Source organism: Podarcis melisellensis, assembly GCF_964234715.1.
Source record: "Podarcis melisellensis genome assembly, chromosome: 3".
Classification (NCBI taxonomy): Eukaryota; Metazoa; Chordata; class Lepidosauria; order Squamata; family Lacertidae; genus Podarcis; species Podarcis melisellensis.
Window position 1 is genome coordinate 25,819,377 of NC_138530.1, and position 14,315 is coordinate 25,833,691.

At 45.5% G+C, this 14,315-nt stretch overlaps 1 protein-coding gene across 2 annotated transcripts in view; it reads left to right on the top strand.

Moving 5' to 3' along the window:
* The window catches only part of VASH2 (vasohibin 2), a 35,231-nt gene extending 26,130 nt beyond the window's left edge, over nucleotides 1–9,101 (top strand). The window contains exons 8-9 of one of the 2 annotated variants that reach the window (XM_081904299.1): nucleotides 1,081–1,119; nucleotides 8,355–9,101. In XM_081904299.1, coding sequence (XP_081760425.1) covers nucleotides 1,081–1,119; nucleotides 8,355–8,427 — 112 coding nt within the window. In that variant the 3' untranslated portion in view covers nucleotides 8,428–9,101. The remainder of the gene's footprint in view (nucleotides 1–1,080; nucleotides 1,120–8,354) is intronic. The other variant, XM_081904300.1, reaches the window with a different exon arrangement.
* The last annotated feature ends 5,214 nt before the right edge of the window (nucleotides 9,102–14,315 follow it).

Here is a 14,315-nt window from a genome sequence, read left to right on the forward strand (position 1 = left end):
GGAAACTTCTCAGGTGTCCTCAAACAGAAGTAGTGGTAGAAAAATCTTTGCTGGAAGACGGCTTGCCTATTATTTAAGATTTAAAATGCATTGCTTGCCTTCCTTCCATAATGGAATTTATGTTGAAAAACTCCCATCCTCTCCTCTACAATATGCAAATCCAGAGGGGCAGGGAAGACTACATTTTAGGTACGAGGTGGGCAGAAGTTAGACTTGGTTCTGCTGATGGATCTCTAGGGAATTAGCTGTAGATCAGGAAGAGTTTCTGAGTCCCAGTCATATACTAGCAGTGAGCTCAGATGCTGAGGTATTTATTGTCCCTCATTTCTGCCCCACCTTGCTTCCATCATTGAACCCAAGGTGGTTTCTGACCAGGCCTGGATATGTTTAGCTTCAGCAAGGTGGTGGCCGCATAGCCTGGCTGCTGACTATGTAGCTAAAGCATGGTTGCTGACAAATTAGGAGGCATCAGCCTGCTTGGGTGCACTCCAAGTTTTGCTGGAGTCATATATATGAAAAACCTAGGAGGCAAGTGCCTTTCCCAAAACAGCCCAGTGAGGACTTGACATGCTCAGTGGTCACAGAATGTGAAGCGTTTGTTGCAGGTGGGAAATTGGGGATGTGTGAGAGGGCGAATGGAATGGAGTTTCCTGGATGGTTGAAACAACGAATGGGTGCATTCCACACCACCATTTTGTTGCTGTTCTGAGTTGTTCAATAATAGCAACAACAAAAATCTCCCCACACCGCAACGTTCCACAGCAGAAAACCAAACTTGACTGAACACCAAACTTGGTTGCAGCTTAATGCTTTTCTTAAAATGGTGCCTGAAGTTGAAACTGCTTGAGTTTAGTTACACTTCAGACCTAACCTAATTTAATTGTCGTAGAGAGAGAGGAGAAGAGATGAAGATTGAAATTTCAGCCCTGTGCATAATCACTTGGGAGTAAGGCCTACTAAAAAGAATGGGCCTTACTTCTAAGTATACATGCCTGGGACTACGCTGAATGTAGCACATGTAGCGGATTTAAAGCAAAAATATGCATCCCACAGCAGATTCTGCTTTCTTGATCTTTTTAGGCAGAAACTGAATCCTATCCAACGGACTGGAGTCTTCAGGTATCACGTGACATCACAGGTTTTCAGAGTGAGAACGTTCAGATAGTAGGAAGGAAGAGGAAATCAGATATAGCCTTAATTTCTAAGACGAAAAATGCCAGGCAGCTTGTCTTGAAGTTGTACCCTCTGACTTAAAAACCCTTATCGCTGCTTTCTCTAGAGAACTGGAGTCAGCACCTGATGTCCTTGGTTAGCTGCCAGGGCCTGTGGCTGATGCCAGTCCTGAGCCCCCTTGAATTATTTTTCAGGCCCGGCGCTTCAGGCAGCACCAGGCTGCCAGATATAGCCATGTTCCAATTTCCCACAATGCACCTGACCTAGCATTGTTCTAGTAAACTGAAAGGGTGACTAGACCCAGCTGGCTAGTACAGGTTAGAGCATTGCCACCACAGCCAGGTATACCCGCTGTTAAAAGAGGGGGCCCTTAGAGCAATGCCATAGCTACACAGCGGGAGGGGGAGGGGGAGGGCTAGCCAGTTTTATTTCACCCGGGTGAAGCCTCCAGAGGGGCACCACTGAGGCTCCCAACCTGTATGTGTGTGTGTGCGAATGCAGGCGGTGTGCGTGTGCCAAACTGGGTCTTTGACCTGGGTGAAGTAAAGCCTAGTTTCGTCCCTGCCTCAGATGACACTTTGCCCAGGTCCCCTTCAAACCCTACCCAGATCCTTGGGATTTGATAGGGCCTTTGCAGAGGTGAGAAGACATTCTGTACGTGTTTAAAGGCTCCCTCTTACATTTTACACCATATGTTTCAGGTCTAAGGCACTGGATTGAAATGACTCTTGAACGGAGGCAGGGTGCCTTTGAGGGATTTGGGGTGTGGCTAAAGTGGGTTCTGTTCAAGGCTGCGCAAGTTGAAGCGGGCAGCCCTGAAGCACTTTGTGGTGCTTTGGTGATCCAGACATTTAAAAAATGCTGTGTGCAAGTTAAAATGTGTCTCTTAAGTTTAAAATACAAGGACAATGTCAGGGTACAGGGGCTTTGCAAGAGCGAAACTTATTTACCTACTATGTATTAAGGATATTTTTAACCAGCTGATCCCAGGGCAGGCTACAACATCCCTTAAACCAAACAGCAATCTACACTTAGAATTGGTTCTTAGATAAATTAAATGGCAAGTAGAATTTCCAGCACACCCAAAGCAGCAGTGGAGTAACATCCCCAAATACCTGGAGAAACAGACATATTTTGGCCTACACTGAAATGTTAACAATGCAGGGCTGGTCATATTTCAGGGGACACCTGAAGGGCGCCAGGTTGCAGAAGGCTGCCTTATTGTGATGCGATTGAGCTACAGTAAGCCTCGGCCTTGCCCACTCTCCCCTGCCCCTCTCCTAAATTGGTGAGGTTTTCGTTGCAAGTTGGTTTGTTTCAAAGCTGTAGCAAAGTGAACACAAGTCACTTTGGAGGAAGAGGCAAAAGGGAAAGGGAAACTGTATAAGCCTGGGACTCACTGAGGTTTGTTCTGGCCCTTCTGTGTCTTGTGTCTAAACGATGGTTTAGAATGACATCTGAATGTGTCCTTTAGGTCCATAATGTGTATGATAGTTGCATTTTAAATAAGTCTACGGAGGGGTCTCTTCACAGTTTCTTAGCAGCGAAAAGTGTCACTAGACTGTCTCTCTAAATATACCCCAATGTTCCTTGCAGCTGTTAAATTAACCACACGCTTCTATTTTCCCCGCGAATTCATACTATCGCTGAACCACCAGCATTCTTGGGGGCCTCTCGGTAGGAGTGCCTGGCCTCATTTAGTGTCTGGATAATTATAGTTGTCAGAGGTTGCAAATCTCTAGCTCCTTCTTCCTGCCTCATTGCGCCTACTTTAGGGGAGTATTTTAATCTCCCTGTTTCTGTGGCTGTTTCCACAGTTGCTAGGGTGGCACAAGTGTTCAAGGGGGAGGTGTGTGTTTGACTAAGATGTGTCAGCTCAGCAGGCCTCTCTGGAGCGCCAACTGGCGAGCCAAACGCCAGGTGCACTGTTGCTAGCTCCTTTCCTGCTTTTAAATTTCTCCCAGGACAGGGGCAAGGGAAATTGAAATCCATCCCTTGGCCCGCTCATGGGTTGTAGCACTTATGGCCCGCAGGTAGGCTGAGGGGCTGCTTAAGTCTTGCTGGTCAGCAGCAGGGTCAGAACTCCAGAATAATAATAATAGTAATAATAATAGTAGAAGTAGCAGTAGTAATAATAATAATTTTTTATTTATACCTCGCCCTTCCTGGTTCAAAAACCGGGCTCAGGCTGGCTAACAACAAATTCAAAACACTTAATTGTGATGCAACAAAAAACAGCATAAAATACAGTATAAAACACGAATAACAATAAATTCAGGATTCAAAAATCAGTTTAGGGGGGAAATCCATCCAATAAACATTAGATGATCACCAGGGCTAGCTGGCTAAATTAGTCCTATTTGGGCCAGTGTGGAGACCAGGGGAGAATTAGCTGTGGGATCCCAGAGCGGGTAATCTTCATAAAAAGGGGAGGGGGAGGGAAGGAAGGGGAATAAAAGATTAGGCTAAGTTCAAGTTGAAAGTTGAATAGTGTGTGACTTAGTTCAGCCTTTGTGAACCCGGGGTGCAACTCCCAACAGCAGCTCTCTAAATGTTCCTGGACTACAGTTCCCATCATTGCTGACCATTGGGCATACTGTTTGGGGCCGATAGTAGTTGTAGTCCAAAACAGCTAAAGCAGTGTTTCCCGAACTTGGGTCTCCAGGTGTTTTTTGAACTACAACTCCCATCATCCCTAGCTAGCAGGACCAGTGGTTAGGGATGATGGGAATTGTAGTCCCCGAAAAGCTGGAGACCCAAGTCTGGGCAACACTGGGCTAGAGGGTGATGACTGTTCTAGTTCTTAGAAGTAAACGTGACAGGATCCTATGACATACTTAAAGTTTTAAGACAGTTTTGGAGTAGGATGAGCTTGAGGATCATGAGTGAGGATGGGGAACCTGTGGCTTTGTAAAATGTTGGGGGCTTCAACTCCCATCTGTCACACTAGCCAGTTGGGCCAGTGGTGAGGGGTGGTGGGAACTGGAGTCCAACATCTGGACGGTTCCCCACCCTTGATCATGAGGATTGCTTTGCTGGGATGGTCAAAAGGTTCATTTCACCCAGAATTCTGTTTCTGATGGCGGCCAGCAAAATTCCTCTGGGACACACATAAGGGGACTCTGAAGGCAGCAGTTCAGTAGTGTTGTGATTTACACAAAGGCCCACCAATCGGCTCTGTGCAAATCCGGCTTCTATGAAAGCTAGGAAAAAATAGTTCTCCTCTATTTTAATTTGAGCATGAAAGCTGTACAAGTGTTCAAAAGGTACTGAGTACACTGGACTTGCCACTCGAATGATAAACTTCTGAACACAGCCTGTAATTTTCCGTCTACACCCCAACCAAAAGGAAGTGAAAGTAGACCCAACTTCGTTTGGTTTTGCTCACTTTCATCTCATGCCTCTCTTACACATCCCCTCTCTTTCTGTTCTCCTTCCCCTTTGAAATGTGTAAGCACCTTGGAGCAGGGATCTAGTGCTCTTGGAGGCAGCAGTGCGTCTGAATACCTGTTGCTGGAAGCAGGAGGAAGGGAGAATGTTCTTGTGCTTGGGTCCCACTTGCCCGTTTCCTGTGGGCATCTAGTTGACCACTGTGAGAATAGGATGTTGGGCTAGATACATGGGCCATTGCAGCAGGCTCTTCTTATGTTCTAAGCTAAATCCCATAATGGGGCTAGTTTTTAATTTTCGGATACAGTGGTACCTCGGGTTACATACTCTTCAGGTTACATACACTTCAAGTTACAGACTCTGCTAACCCAGAAGTAGTGCTTCAGGTTAAGAACTTTGCTTCAGGATGAGAACAGAAATCGTGCTCCGGCGGCGTGGCAGCAACGGGAGGCCCCATTAGCTAAAGTGGTGCTTCAGGTTAAGAACGGTTTCAGGTTAAGTATGAACCTCCGGAACGAATTAAGTACTTAACCCGAGGTACCACTGTACCTGGTATATCAGAATGGCTTCAAATTCCTAATCAGATGGTAATCATTTTCAAGCTGCCTCCTTCAGGCCCCTTAACCCAGAGGGAAAATCCTTTAAATGTAATGGGATTACTCTAGCAAAATTAATTAGGAGGATGCTGTTTCAACTCCTGGTTCCCCTCACGGACGCAGCTAAAATAATGAATGTCTACCAAGGTTGCTTTGCTTCCTTATTTATGATATTATTTTTTTACTTGGGCATGCTAATTAAATCTGCTCAAGTGACAAGGTAGGAAACAGGCCCTCAGTCAGCACTTTCCCCGCCTTCCCCTGGGCTGCATAATTTCATTGGCAAGGGCTGAATAAAAGACTTGGCATTCCCCACGGGGAAGCTTCACCTTCTTAATGGAGAGCTGTGATTAGTCAATCCCTTTTTTCAACAATTAGATTACGTAAGCCTCTTTCGGGGCCAACATTCACTTTACCATTTTTTGAAAACCCAAGTACTGTACAAAACTCAGTAAGCCTCTTATCAGATACTTTTGTGAACTCCCCTTTAGCAAAGGGGGATCGGGAAGCCTTTTATGCCCTTTCCTTGTCGCTGGCTGCCAGACAGTCCTGCAGGAAGCCAGCTACACCTTCTGGCCTTATCTGGTAGTTGTTGCCAAGACCACCTTGTGAGCCCACAGCCTCTTCCCTGCCTCCCCATGCAAGGAAGGACTTGGGGTTGCCCAATTAATGACTAGATCTTAGGTTCCTGGACCAGCACATCTTGCAATTCCAGCCAATACTTTATAATTTACTCAGAGTATCTTTGTTCTGCAGCAGCTTCCTGGTCTTTACCAATGCTGATATTGAATTCCAAGTTGTAAAGACCCACACCTCATTCTCTCTGAGACTGCAGTCACATACTGGTCTTTAACACCTCTGATTCTAAACTCCGGACTCCTCTACACTTCATCCTGTCCCGCTGCTTTCCCCTGTGGAAAACTGCTCTTTAGCGCTCAGTCAGAACAAACAGCCATTTGGGTTTTATCTGGATTGATGTTTGCTCCTGTTTAGCACTAAAGAGCAGGAGGATGCATGAAAAAGCGCCTGCAGCTGTTAGGTTTCCGTGCAGGTCAGCTGTTAGACAGGGAGGCTGAGCAGACTAAACAGAGCTCTGCTGTGCCTCCAGTCTCCTTGGGGCGTCCTCTGCCCTCTTTGGGCTCTGGGGAGAGTCTCCTTGTGAGCCATGAAGACTCTCCATCTCTCTCCCACCATTTCCTGGTTTGAATTGATCTATTTATTTATTTCCTGGTGCCACAAGTGTATGTGGTCATGCGCAAGTTGATAGCACATAAGTGGGAGAGGAGACACCTGTACATTCTGAAAGTTGGGTTTGCAAGCTCTTAATGCTTAATGGTGCTTATATACCAAGCACAAGAGGAGCTTGCTGGATCAGGCCCATCTAGTCCAACATCCTGTTTTCACAGTGGCCAAGCAGTTGCCCATGCAAGGACATGAGCGCAGCAGCACTCTGCCCACTTGCAATTCCCATCAGCTGGTATTCTGGCTGTGGAAATAAAAGGTTGCTGCCATTTTGTCCAACATGGAGTGAGACAATTTAGTATCGCAACTTTGATTGCTTGAGACCTGGTACCTGTGTACCTGTCGACTAGCAACGGGAACGGCTGAAGGTGGGGATATAGAGACCTCTCATGAACTGGGAGTCATTGGCTTCCATTCCGCTTTCAGTCTGTGTGTTCTGATTTAACTCCTCGACTTCATGGTTATAAAACCAGGCAACGTTCTTCTGTTATTAATCTTGAGAACTGGAAGTAACAGCAGCCTCCAGCTGCAGCTGCTTGGAGAATGTCACTTAGCAGAATCGATTATCTTCACATTTGATTCCAAGTGAAGTTTTGGAAATGCATGCTTTGGGAGTGCGACAGCAAAGTGAGCTTCTGCTTAGATTGGGTTTGTTATGTAAGGTGGAAAATATGTTTTCCCCCCAACCTTCTTTGCTGCAATTTAACTGGAAGCTATTGCATGTCTAGGAATGATGACCCTGTGTTCTTCCTGATGGAAAAATTTACAAACAGGGTGGGAGAACCTTGGCCCTTTGTTGGACTCTAGCTTCCATTGGCCTCAGCCAACATGGCCAATGGTCAGAGATGACTGGAATCATAAACCAGCAACATCTGTAGGACCACAGCTTCCCCTCTCCTGATTTACAACATCAGTGCCTAGCCTATCTGACAAGTTGTGTTGTGTTCGTGTGAGTGATTGTTATGACTCTATATACCTATTTATAATCTCATACGAGAAGGATAAATCATATATGCAACTCAGACACCAACGTTGTGCAACTGCAATAGAAATAAGGCATTTAAAACTTCACATGGAGTGCCATTTTGTCTAGGGCTTTGTGCTCAGATCCTGCTTGCAGTTTCCCCATAGGCATCTTGTTGGGGCACTGCAAGAACAGGATGCTGGACTGGATCATATAATTGTAGCATTGGAAGGGACCCAAGAGTCATTTAGACCAAACTCCTGCAATGCAGGAATCTCAGCTACAGCATCCATGACAGATGGCCACCCAACCTCTGCTTAAAAATAATAGCCATTTGAAGATGGCTATCATATCTCCTCTTATCCAAGCTAAACATACACAAGATGAGCCATTGGGTTGATACAGAAGACTCTTGTGTTCTTATTAATACCCAAAGCTGCCATTATAATCCACTCCGTGCGTGTCAGCTGTTTGGAGGAAATGTCACAGATGTGTAGTGAAGCAGAGCATCCTGTTAGGATTGGTCAGGGATGATGGGAGTTGTAGTCCAACAACAACAAAATCAGCTGGAGAGCCACCACATTGGCTACCCCAGATTTAGATGGACACGATAACCTCCTGCTGGTGGTATAGATTGGATGACCACAGGAGCACTCTCACGTTAATAAACGACTTGGTGACATTTGGTGTTTAGGAATGGTGGTGCATTACTCACCACCTGAAAACACCACCGCCATACATTTAGAGCACTCATGTACCACTTTAGGAGTCATGGAAAATCCTGGGAACTGTAGTTTGTTATGGGTGCTGTGAATTGTAGAGCTGAGAGGTCACCTCTTCTTTGGAAAAAAAATCACGGCTGTTTTTTTAAATGTTTGGTGTGGATATGACTTTCAGATACAACTCTGAAACGCTGGTGGTAGTGGTCTCATCCTAGGGGAATCTAATCATTTGCTTTTGAACATCTCCTCTCCCCTTCTTGATTCTAGGCCCGCTGCGCTGGATAAGAAAGTGAGCGAGCTCTCAACACTGAACGATGTCGGCTACCAGCTCCGCATTTGACAAAGCCAGAAGCCAAACGAGACAGCTTCCAGGGTGCTTCTTCCTGAATTTTACCCTGCGATCTGTGGACAAAGGAGTGGAAAGAGGGAGCTGCGACTATTCATTATGAACATGAGGATTTTATTTAAGATCCTAGGAATTAGGGGTCCTAGTAGTGACATTGGTGGGGTTTTTTATTTTTATGTTTTATTTTTCAATTCGTGAAGTGGGAATCAAGGAAAAGGGGGAACGGGGGAAACTGTTTTTTTTGGTCTACAATAATGTTGTTACTCTCCATCAAGCTGAAAAGGGGAGAGGTGATGTGGTTGTGTGGCTTTGGTCCCCCCCCCCCGGTCTGGATTGAAATAATTGTTTCCGTCGTGGCTGTTTTGCATTGGAGCTCGGAGCGTTGTGTGGTGTCTGTAGGGTTTTAGAAACCGGCGACGATGAAAGTATATTCCCCCCGCGGCGTTGGAAAGGGCTGGGGTGTGGTCGGTTGCTTGCGAGTCAAAGGAAGCCATAGTCCAGCAGGAACTTTCGTTGCACGACTTCCATTGGAATTAATGGGATCTGAGCAACCCCCTCCCCATTTCAGTGGAGCTCAATGGAAGAGGAAGAGGCCAGCAGGCTATTTGTCTCTCCGGTCTGGTGTTTAAATATGACATTCAGCAATAAAAACAACAAGAGCAGCAGTCCGGGAAAGTTATGTGAGTTTTTCCTCTCTTCGGAATATCAGTATTACCTCAAGAATCTTGACAATAGATATGCAAAGCTGACAGTATTTTGATTTTATAACGGATTTGTACTGTGTCCCCAGCTTTTCTGGTAGCAGAACATTCACTGGGCCCTTTCTGACCCCACCTCTTCCGCCTTACTCCCCGTATGTGCATGTGTGTGACAAAAGAAAGTATCGTGATATGCAAGGGTTTTCTTAAGAGCTCTGAAGTCTTACAATTATTCTGTTAAGGATGCAGCTAACAGTTGAAGCAATTGTTTGCCTACCATAAGGGTAGCCAATGTGGTGACCTTCAGGTGTTCATTGACCATTCGCCATGCTTGGCTGGGCCTGGTGGGACTTGCAGTCCAGACACACCTGGAGAGCATCATCCTGAATTCACCTGCCTAACAAATGACTGATACCTGGTGTGTGTTTTTTTAAAAAAATAATGTTTTGAAAATATTTTGTGTCAGGCTATGCAGGGGTAGCCAGTGTAGTTGTGCCCTCCAGATATTGTTGGACTACAGTGCCCATCAGCCCCAGCCAGCAGAGCCAGTGGCCAAGGATGATGGGAGTTGTAGTCCAGCGAGGCCTGGAGGGCACCAAACGTTGGTACCCTTGGTCTTTAAGCACAAGTGGAATGGCCCAGCGGTTCTGTTGCGTATCTGCGAGCTGTCAGGTTTGTGTTTTGCTCTGTGCATGTAGGTGCTGGCCCACTGTCTTCTGTGCAATGGTGAGTCCTCTGCGCATGTGATGAGCATTCCCCATTATGCTTGGGGAGCATTCCCAAGGGAGACAAGACTAGGGCGTCCGGCTTGTGCCACAGAGCCCTAGGGACCTTTGGATCACGCCGAAGAACCATAGATGGCTGTTTTGTACAGATGAGCCTTGTAGTGACAGTCATATCAGGTATGTGTGTTGAACATTCTTAAAAATAATGTCAGAATCTATGGGCTTCCCTCAAGAATGTACTCTTCTTCCTCTGTTTGTATGCCTATAATATTTTGATTAATAATAATAGTCTTCAAAAGGATGGATACTTCCAAGCTGATGATGTCTTGGCATCTTATATTAAGATCAGACATCCTGTATGCAGTTATGGCCAAAGTATTAGGGGAAAACAGCCATCTGTACGGAGTGCAGTCAGAGAAAAATGAATGAGGGAAGATACCCTTGGCCAATGAATTGTCTTTTAGAATGCACCTTGCATTTGGACAAATGATTTTTTTTTTTTTTTTGCTGATTGTGGTTTGGAGAGGAGCAGGCTACTGGATGACTGGCCTGATGCAGAATAACATTCCTGGTCTTTTAAACACAGTTAAGAGATCTGTGGCTTCAGTCCAATACAGTCTTCCCTGGAATAAGCCCCATGGAATTTCATGGGTCTTTCTTCTGAGCCGACACGTCTTAAATTTGCATTGTCTTCAAACCCTATGCATGCTGACTTGGAGGTAAATCCCAAATTCACATGTAACAGGATTGCAGCTTAGGAGCACGAAACCCTCTGGCAAACTCTCTTCCTTTCTCACCTTTCCTATCGGATTTAATTTCCACCAGCCTTCCCCTTAAATAATGTTGATTGCATCCTGATGAATCAACATTATTTAAGGGGAAATGGCTTGCGAAAAAGTGCATGTTAGCCAAAATCAAACACAAATCTGCGCCAAAATGTTAATTAATTTTTATGATGATTTCTCCACGCCCCTGAAAAACAATCCAAATTGCAGGAATGTAGAGAACTGAATTTAAGATTGGGACAATGAGAAAGGGAGAGATCCAGAATGGAGGCGTTTGTCCATCCCTAATGTGGAACCAGGAGCATGACGACAAGGGAAAGGCGGGAGAGCAAAAGAAGGGATGAAGCAGTGGAAAGAAGCATGCCAGCTTTTACTCTCCTCTAGCTCTCTTAACTAAGGTTAAGAGATCAGCAGTGATGTGTCTGCACCAGATCTGTGTAATCATGGAAGAATCTCACATTCAAGGAAATGGCCAGGTGTGGCGCAGGGCCTCACCGCAGTGTAGCCCCTGCTGAGAGCCAGCGGGTGGAAGGGAGAGGCTCAGTGGACTTCCTGCTTTGGGACTGTATTCCTGAAAAGCCTAGCCTTCCTCATCCAGATGTCTTGGACTACAACTCCCATCAGCCTCAGCCAGCATGGCCTGTGACCAAGGACAATGGGAATTGTAGCCCAGGAAGATCTGGAGAGCATCCATGGATAAGGGCTGCCTTAGCCTCATTGGGCGTTCGTCACATCAATGTGTGTAGGCTAAAAGTGGAGGGTGGGCAGGGGTGTGAGCACATGTCCTGCCCCTGGCACCCCCACATGCTCATGCATGCCCCGCCCCCAACATGCTGGCCTGGGCGAGCTCCGCATGAGATCTTCCCACGTTCTCCAAGCATGCTTAGAAGATCCTTTCAGATCTTCCATCTCAGCACAGAAGTTCTGAAGTGGACTCTCTGTGCTTGGGGAATGCTGGAGCGTAGCTTAGGTGCTCATCCTCCTGTCTGAATTCTCATTTTTTAGCCCGCACCCTTTCACCCTAAATGCCTGAAGAGGACTGCTGTCGAAAATCTAAAGGGCAGAATTCCCCCCCCCCCAATAAGTGTTAAGTACCACTGAGGGCTGATTAATGTGACACTTTTCTTATTGCAGTGATTTTTTAGCAGTGAAATGCAGTGTTTGGATTTAAAAATAAAATAAAAAAGAGGCTGTGTGCCATACGAAGAGCTGGTTCACATGATTAAATGAGCCAAGCTATGGCTTAGTGAGACCACCTGAGTGTGGGGGCTACTGGAGGAGTTTGCTGTACCCTGGTCCTTTTTACGATCATGCTGCGCCAAGGACAAAGTGAGCTTAACCATGGGTCCCTCTTTGATGTGCTGCAACAAACCCTGGTTTGTTAGCTCAGCACAGCAGTGGAAGACCAGGAAGCAGATTGGGTGCAAGCTTCTCTTGGGACCCCCATGCTTGTCTGGGCTTGCTAAGCCAGTCTGGCTTACTGTGCTGTGGGAACCAAGTCACATTCTGAGTCTGGATTTCCTCTCTGTTTTTTCTAAAGTACTATAATGTATGTCTCTAATATATGTGAAGTGTTTGGGGCATGCTCCATCATGAACTTTACTTGCATTAGTTCTTGAGATGAACACACCATCCAGGGTTTGCACCATCCATTTAAAGTACGTTCAGCACACACGGACTCCCCCTCCCCAAAGAATCCTAGGAACTGTAGTTTTATTCTCATTGAGCTTTGGTTCGCCAAACCCTTAATAAACCAGTTTCCCAGGATTTATGGGGTGGAAGCTATCTGTTTTAAATGTGTGTTGGTTCTGCTTTATTTGTATGGTGTGAATCGGGATTTAGCCCCCCCCCCCCCCGCCCTGGTCCAAACCTCCCAATGAAACTTTTCTAATGTGGATGAATTATTTTGTATCCAGGCGTCATTTTCCTTACGTACAGATGAATCCTATTCTATCACAACACATACCTGCGATTTTGAAAACTTAGTAACTGTGATTTCAATGACTAGGTTTCTCTATTGCCATAATTTTTTGTCAAATGCTGTTCTGGGTGAGAAATGTGCATGGTTTCTTTTTCTTTTTTTGTTTTTCTCATCATTTGTATGTTTAGTGCAGCATGGAACTTTAATAAAATATCTTGGAAGTCTTGGGTTTTTTTATAGCCTCTTGTGATTTTTATTTTTTAAAGAAACACAGCTTATCCCACAGTGACAGAATCTGATGAGACACCAAATGGTCCTGATGCAGCTGAGCTGCATTTTTTTAATAAAGTAATTGTGCCAAGTATTTTATTTATTGAATTTCTACCCCGCCCTTCCTCCCAAAGGAGCCCAGAGCTGCAAACACAAAAACATTAAAACAATACAACAGGAAGAACTAAATCCAGCTCTCCAACCAGGTGATCAGTGGGGTTACTGCTTTTTAAAGAAAGGCTCTTTCTTTAAAAGGGGAAGTCCTCTACCTGTGGTTTGGACTAGTTTGCGAAAGTTTTTGGGAAGCCGAACGTTCAGAGCAGCTTCAAATTTGAGTTCAGGAAGCTCCTGCAGCCAATTGGAAGCTGTGCTTTGGTTTTCGAATGTTTTCAGAAATCTAACGGACTTCTGGAATGGATTTCATTCGAGAAACAAGTTACGACTGTATATGGATGATTAAACTAATAAACTGTGCTTCCATCTGTTTGTTTCAAACCTATGGAGAAATGCAGTCTTGGTGTTTGGTTTTCTGCCAAATGCAAAGGTTATTTCAGGTGTATTCCTCATTGCTTCGTGTGCAGTTAATTAGCTACTCTGAGCTCTCTCTCCCCCTTTAAAGAAGAAACTTAAAGTCAGCAAAACCTGCAGGGATATTGTGCTGAAGAACGGCTTCTGAGGGCCAAAGTAATCGGAGAATACAGCAGAACTGCCAAGCAAAGGGCTTGACTGTGCTCCCCTTGAATTAGCAAAGCTGCCTGTGCAACCTTGCCATCTTCCTCCTTGCTCTCCTTGCAGCTCACAGTTGCGTAACTGGCCAGACTTGTCAACAGCTGCTCACCTGTGATGATCAATAAATTGCTTACAGGGAACCAGGCCAACAAGCCAAACTGGGAAGGTACTTCATTCAGGGTCCGCCGCCGCCCCTGCTTCTAGGCTATCAAAGAGTCAAAAGTAGAAATCAAGGTCTAAGTTGATGGGTGATACGGCTGCCCTAGATTTATTTGCAAGGCAAATATTAAATAGGTGTGGCTTTGCAAATCGCTGTGGCTCTGTGCCAGGGACAGAAACACCCTTTCCATTTTTACACACACAACTGCCCTCAAGGCCTAACTGTATCTTGCACAATTTGTGAAGCAGGATTTCCTGATATTTGACCCTTTGCCTCAGGCTGTTTACATGATAGAAAAAATGCATTTTGCACCACTGCCACTATGAGCTCCATGGACACAGGTTCGAGAAACAGGCACCCAACCCACTGCCAAAGTCAGAAGAGGTAGTCAGACCTTTAGGGAATATCATAAAAGCAAACTGGGGTGAAGACCCTCCAGGAACATGGCCGCAACGACAAATGCTGGACTTAGATGTCAGAAACTCAAGTTCAAATCCCAGGCACAGCCCTGAAAGCCCAGATAGTAGAAAGGGGTTCTCTTTCACCTTCACACACACCTCTCTAGGCTACTCAGAGGATGAAAGGAGGTAAAGA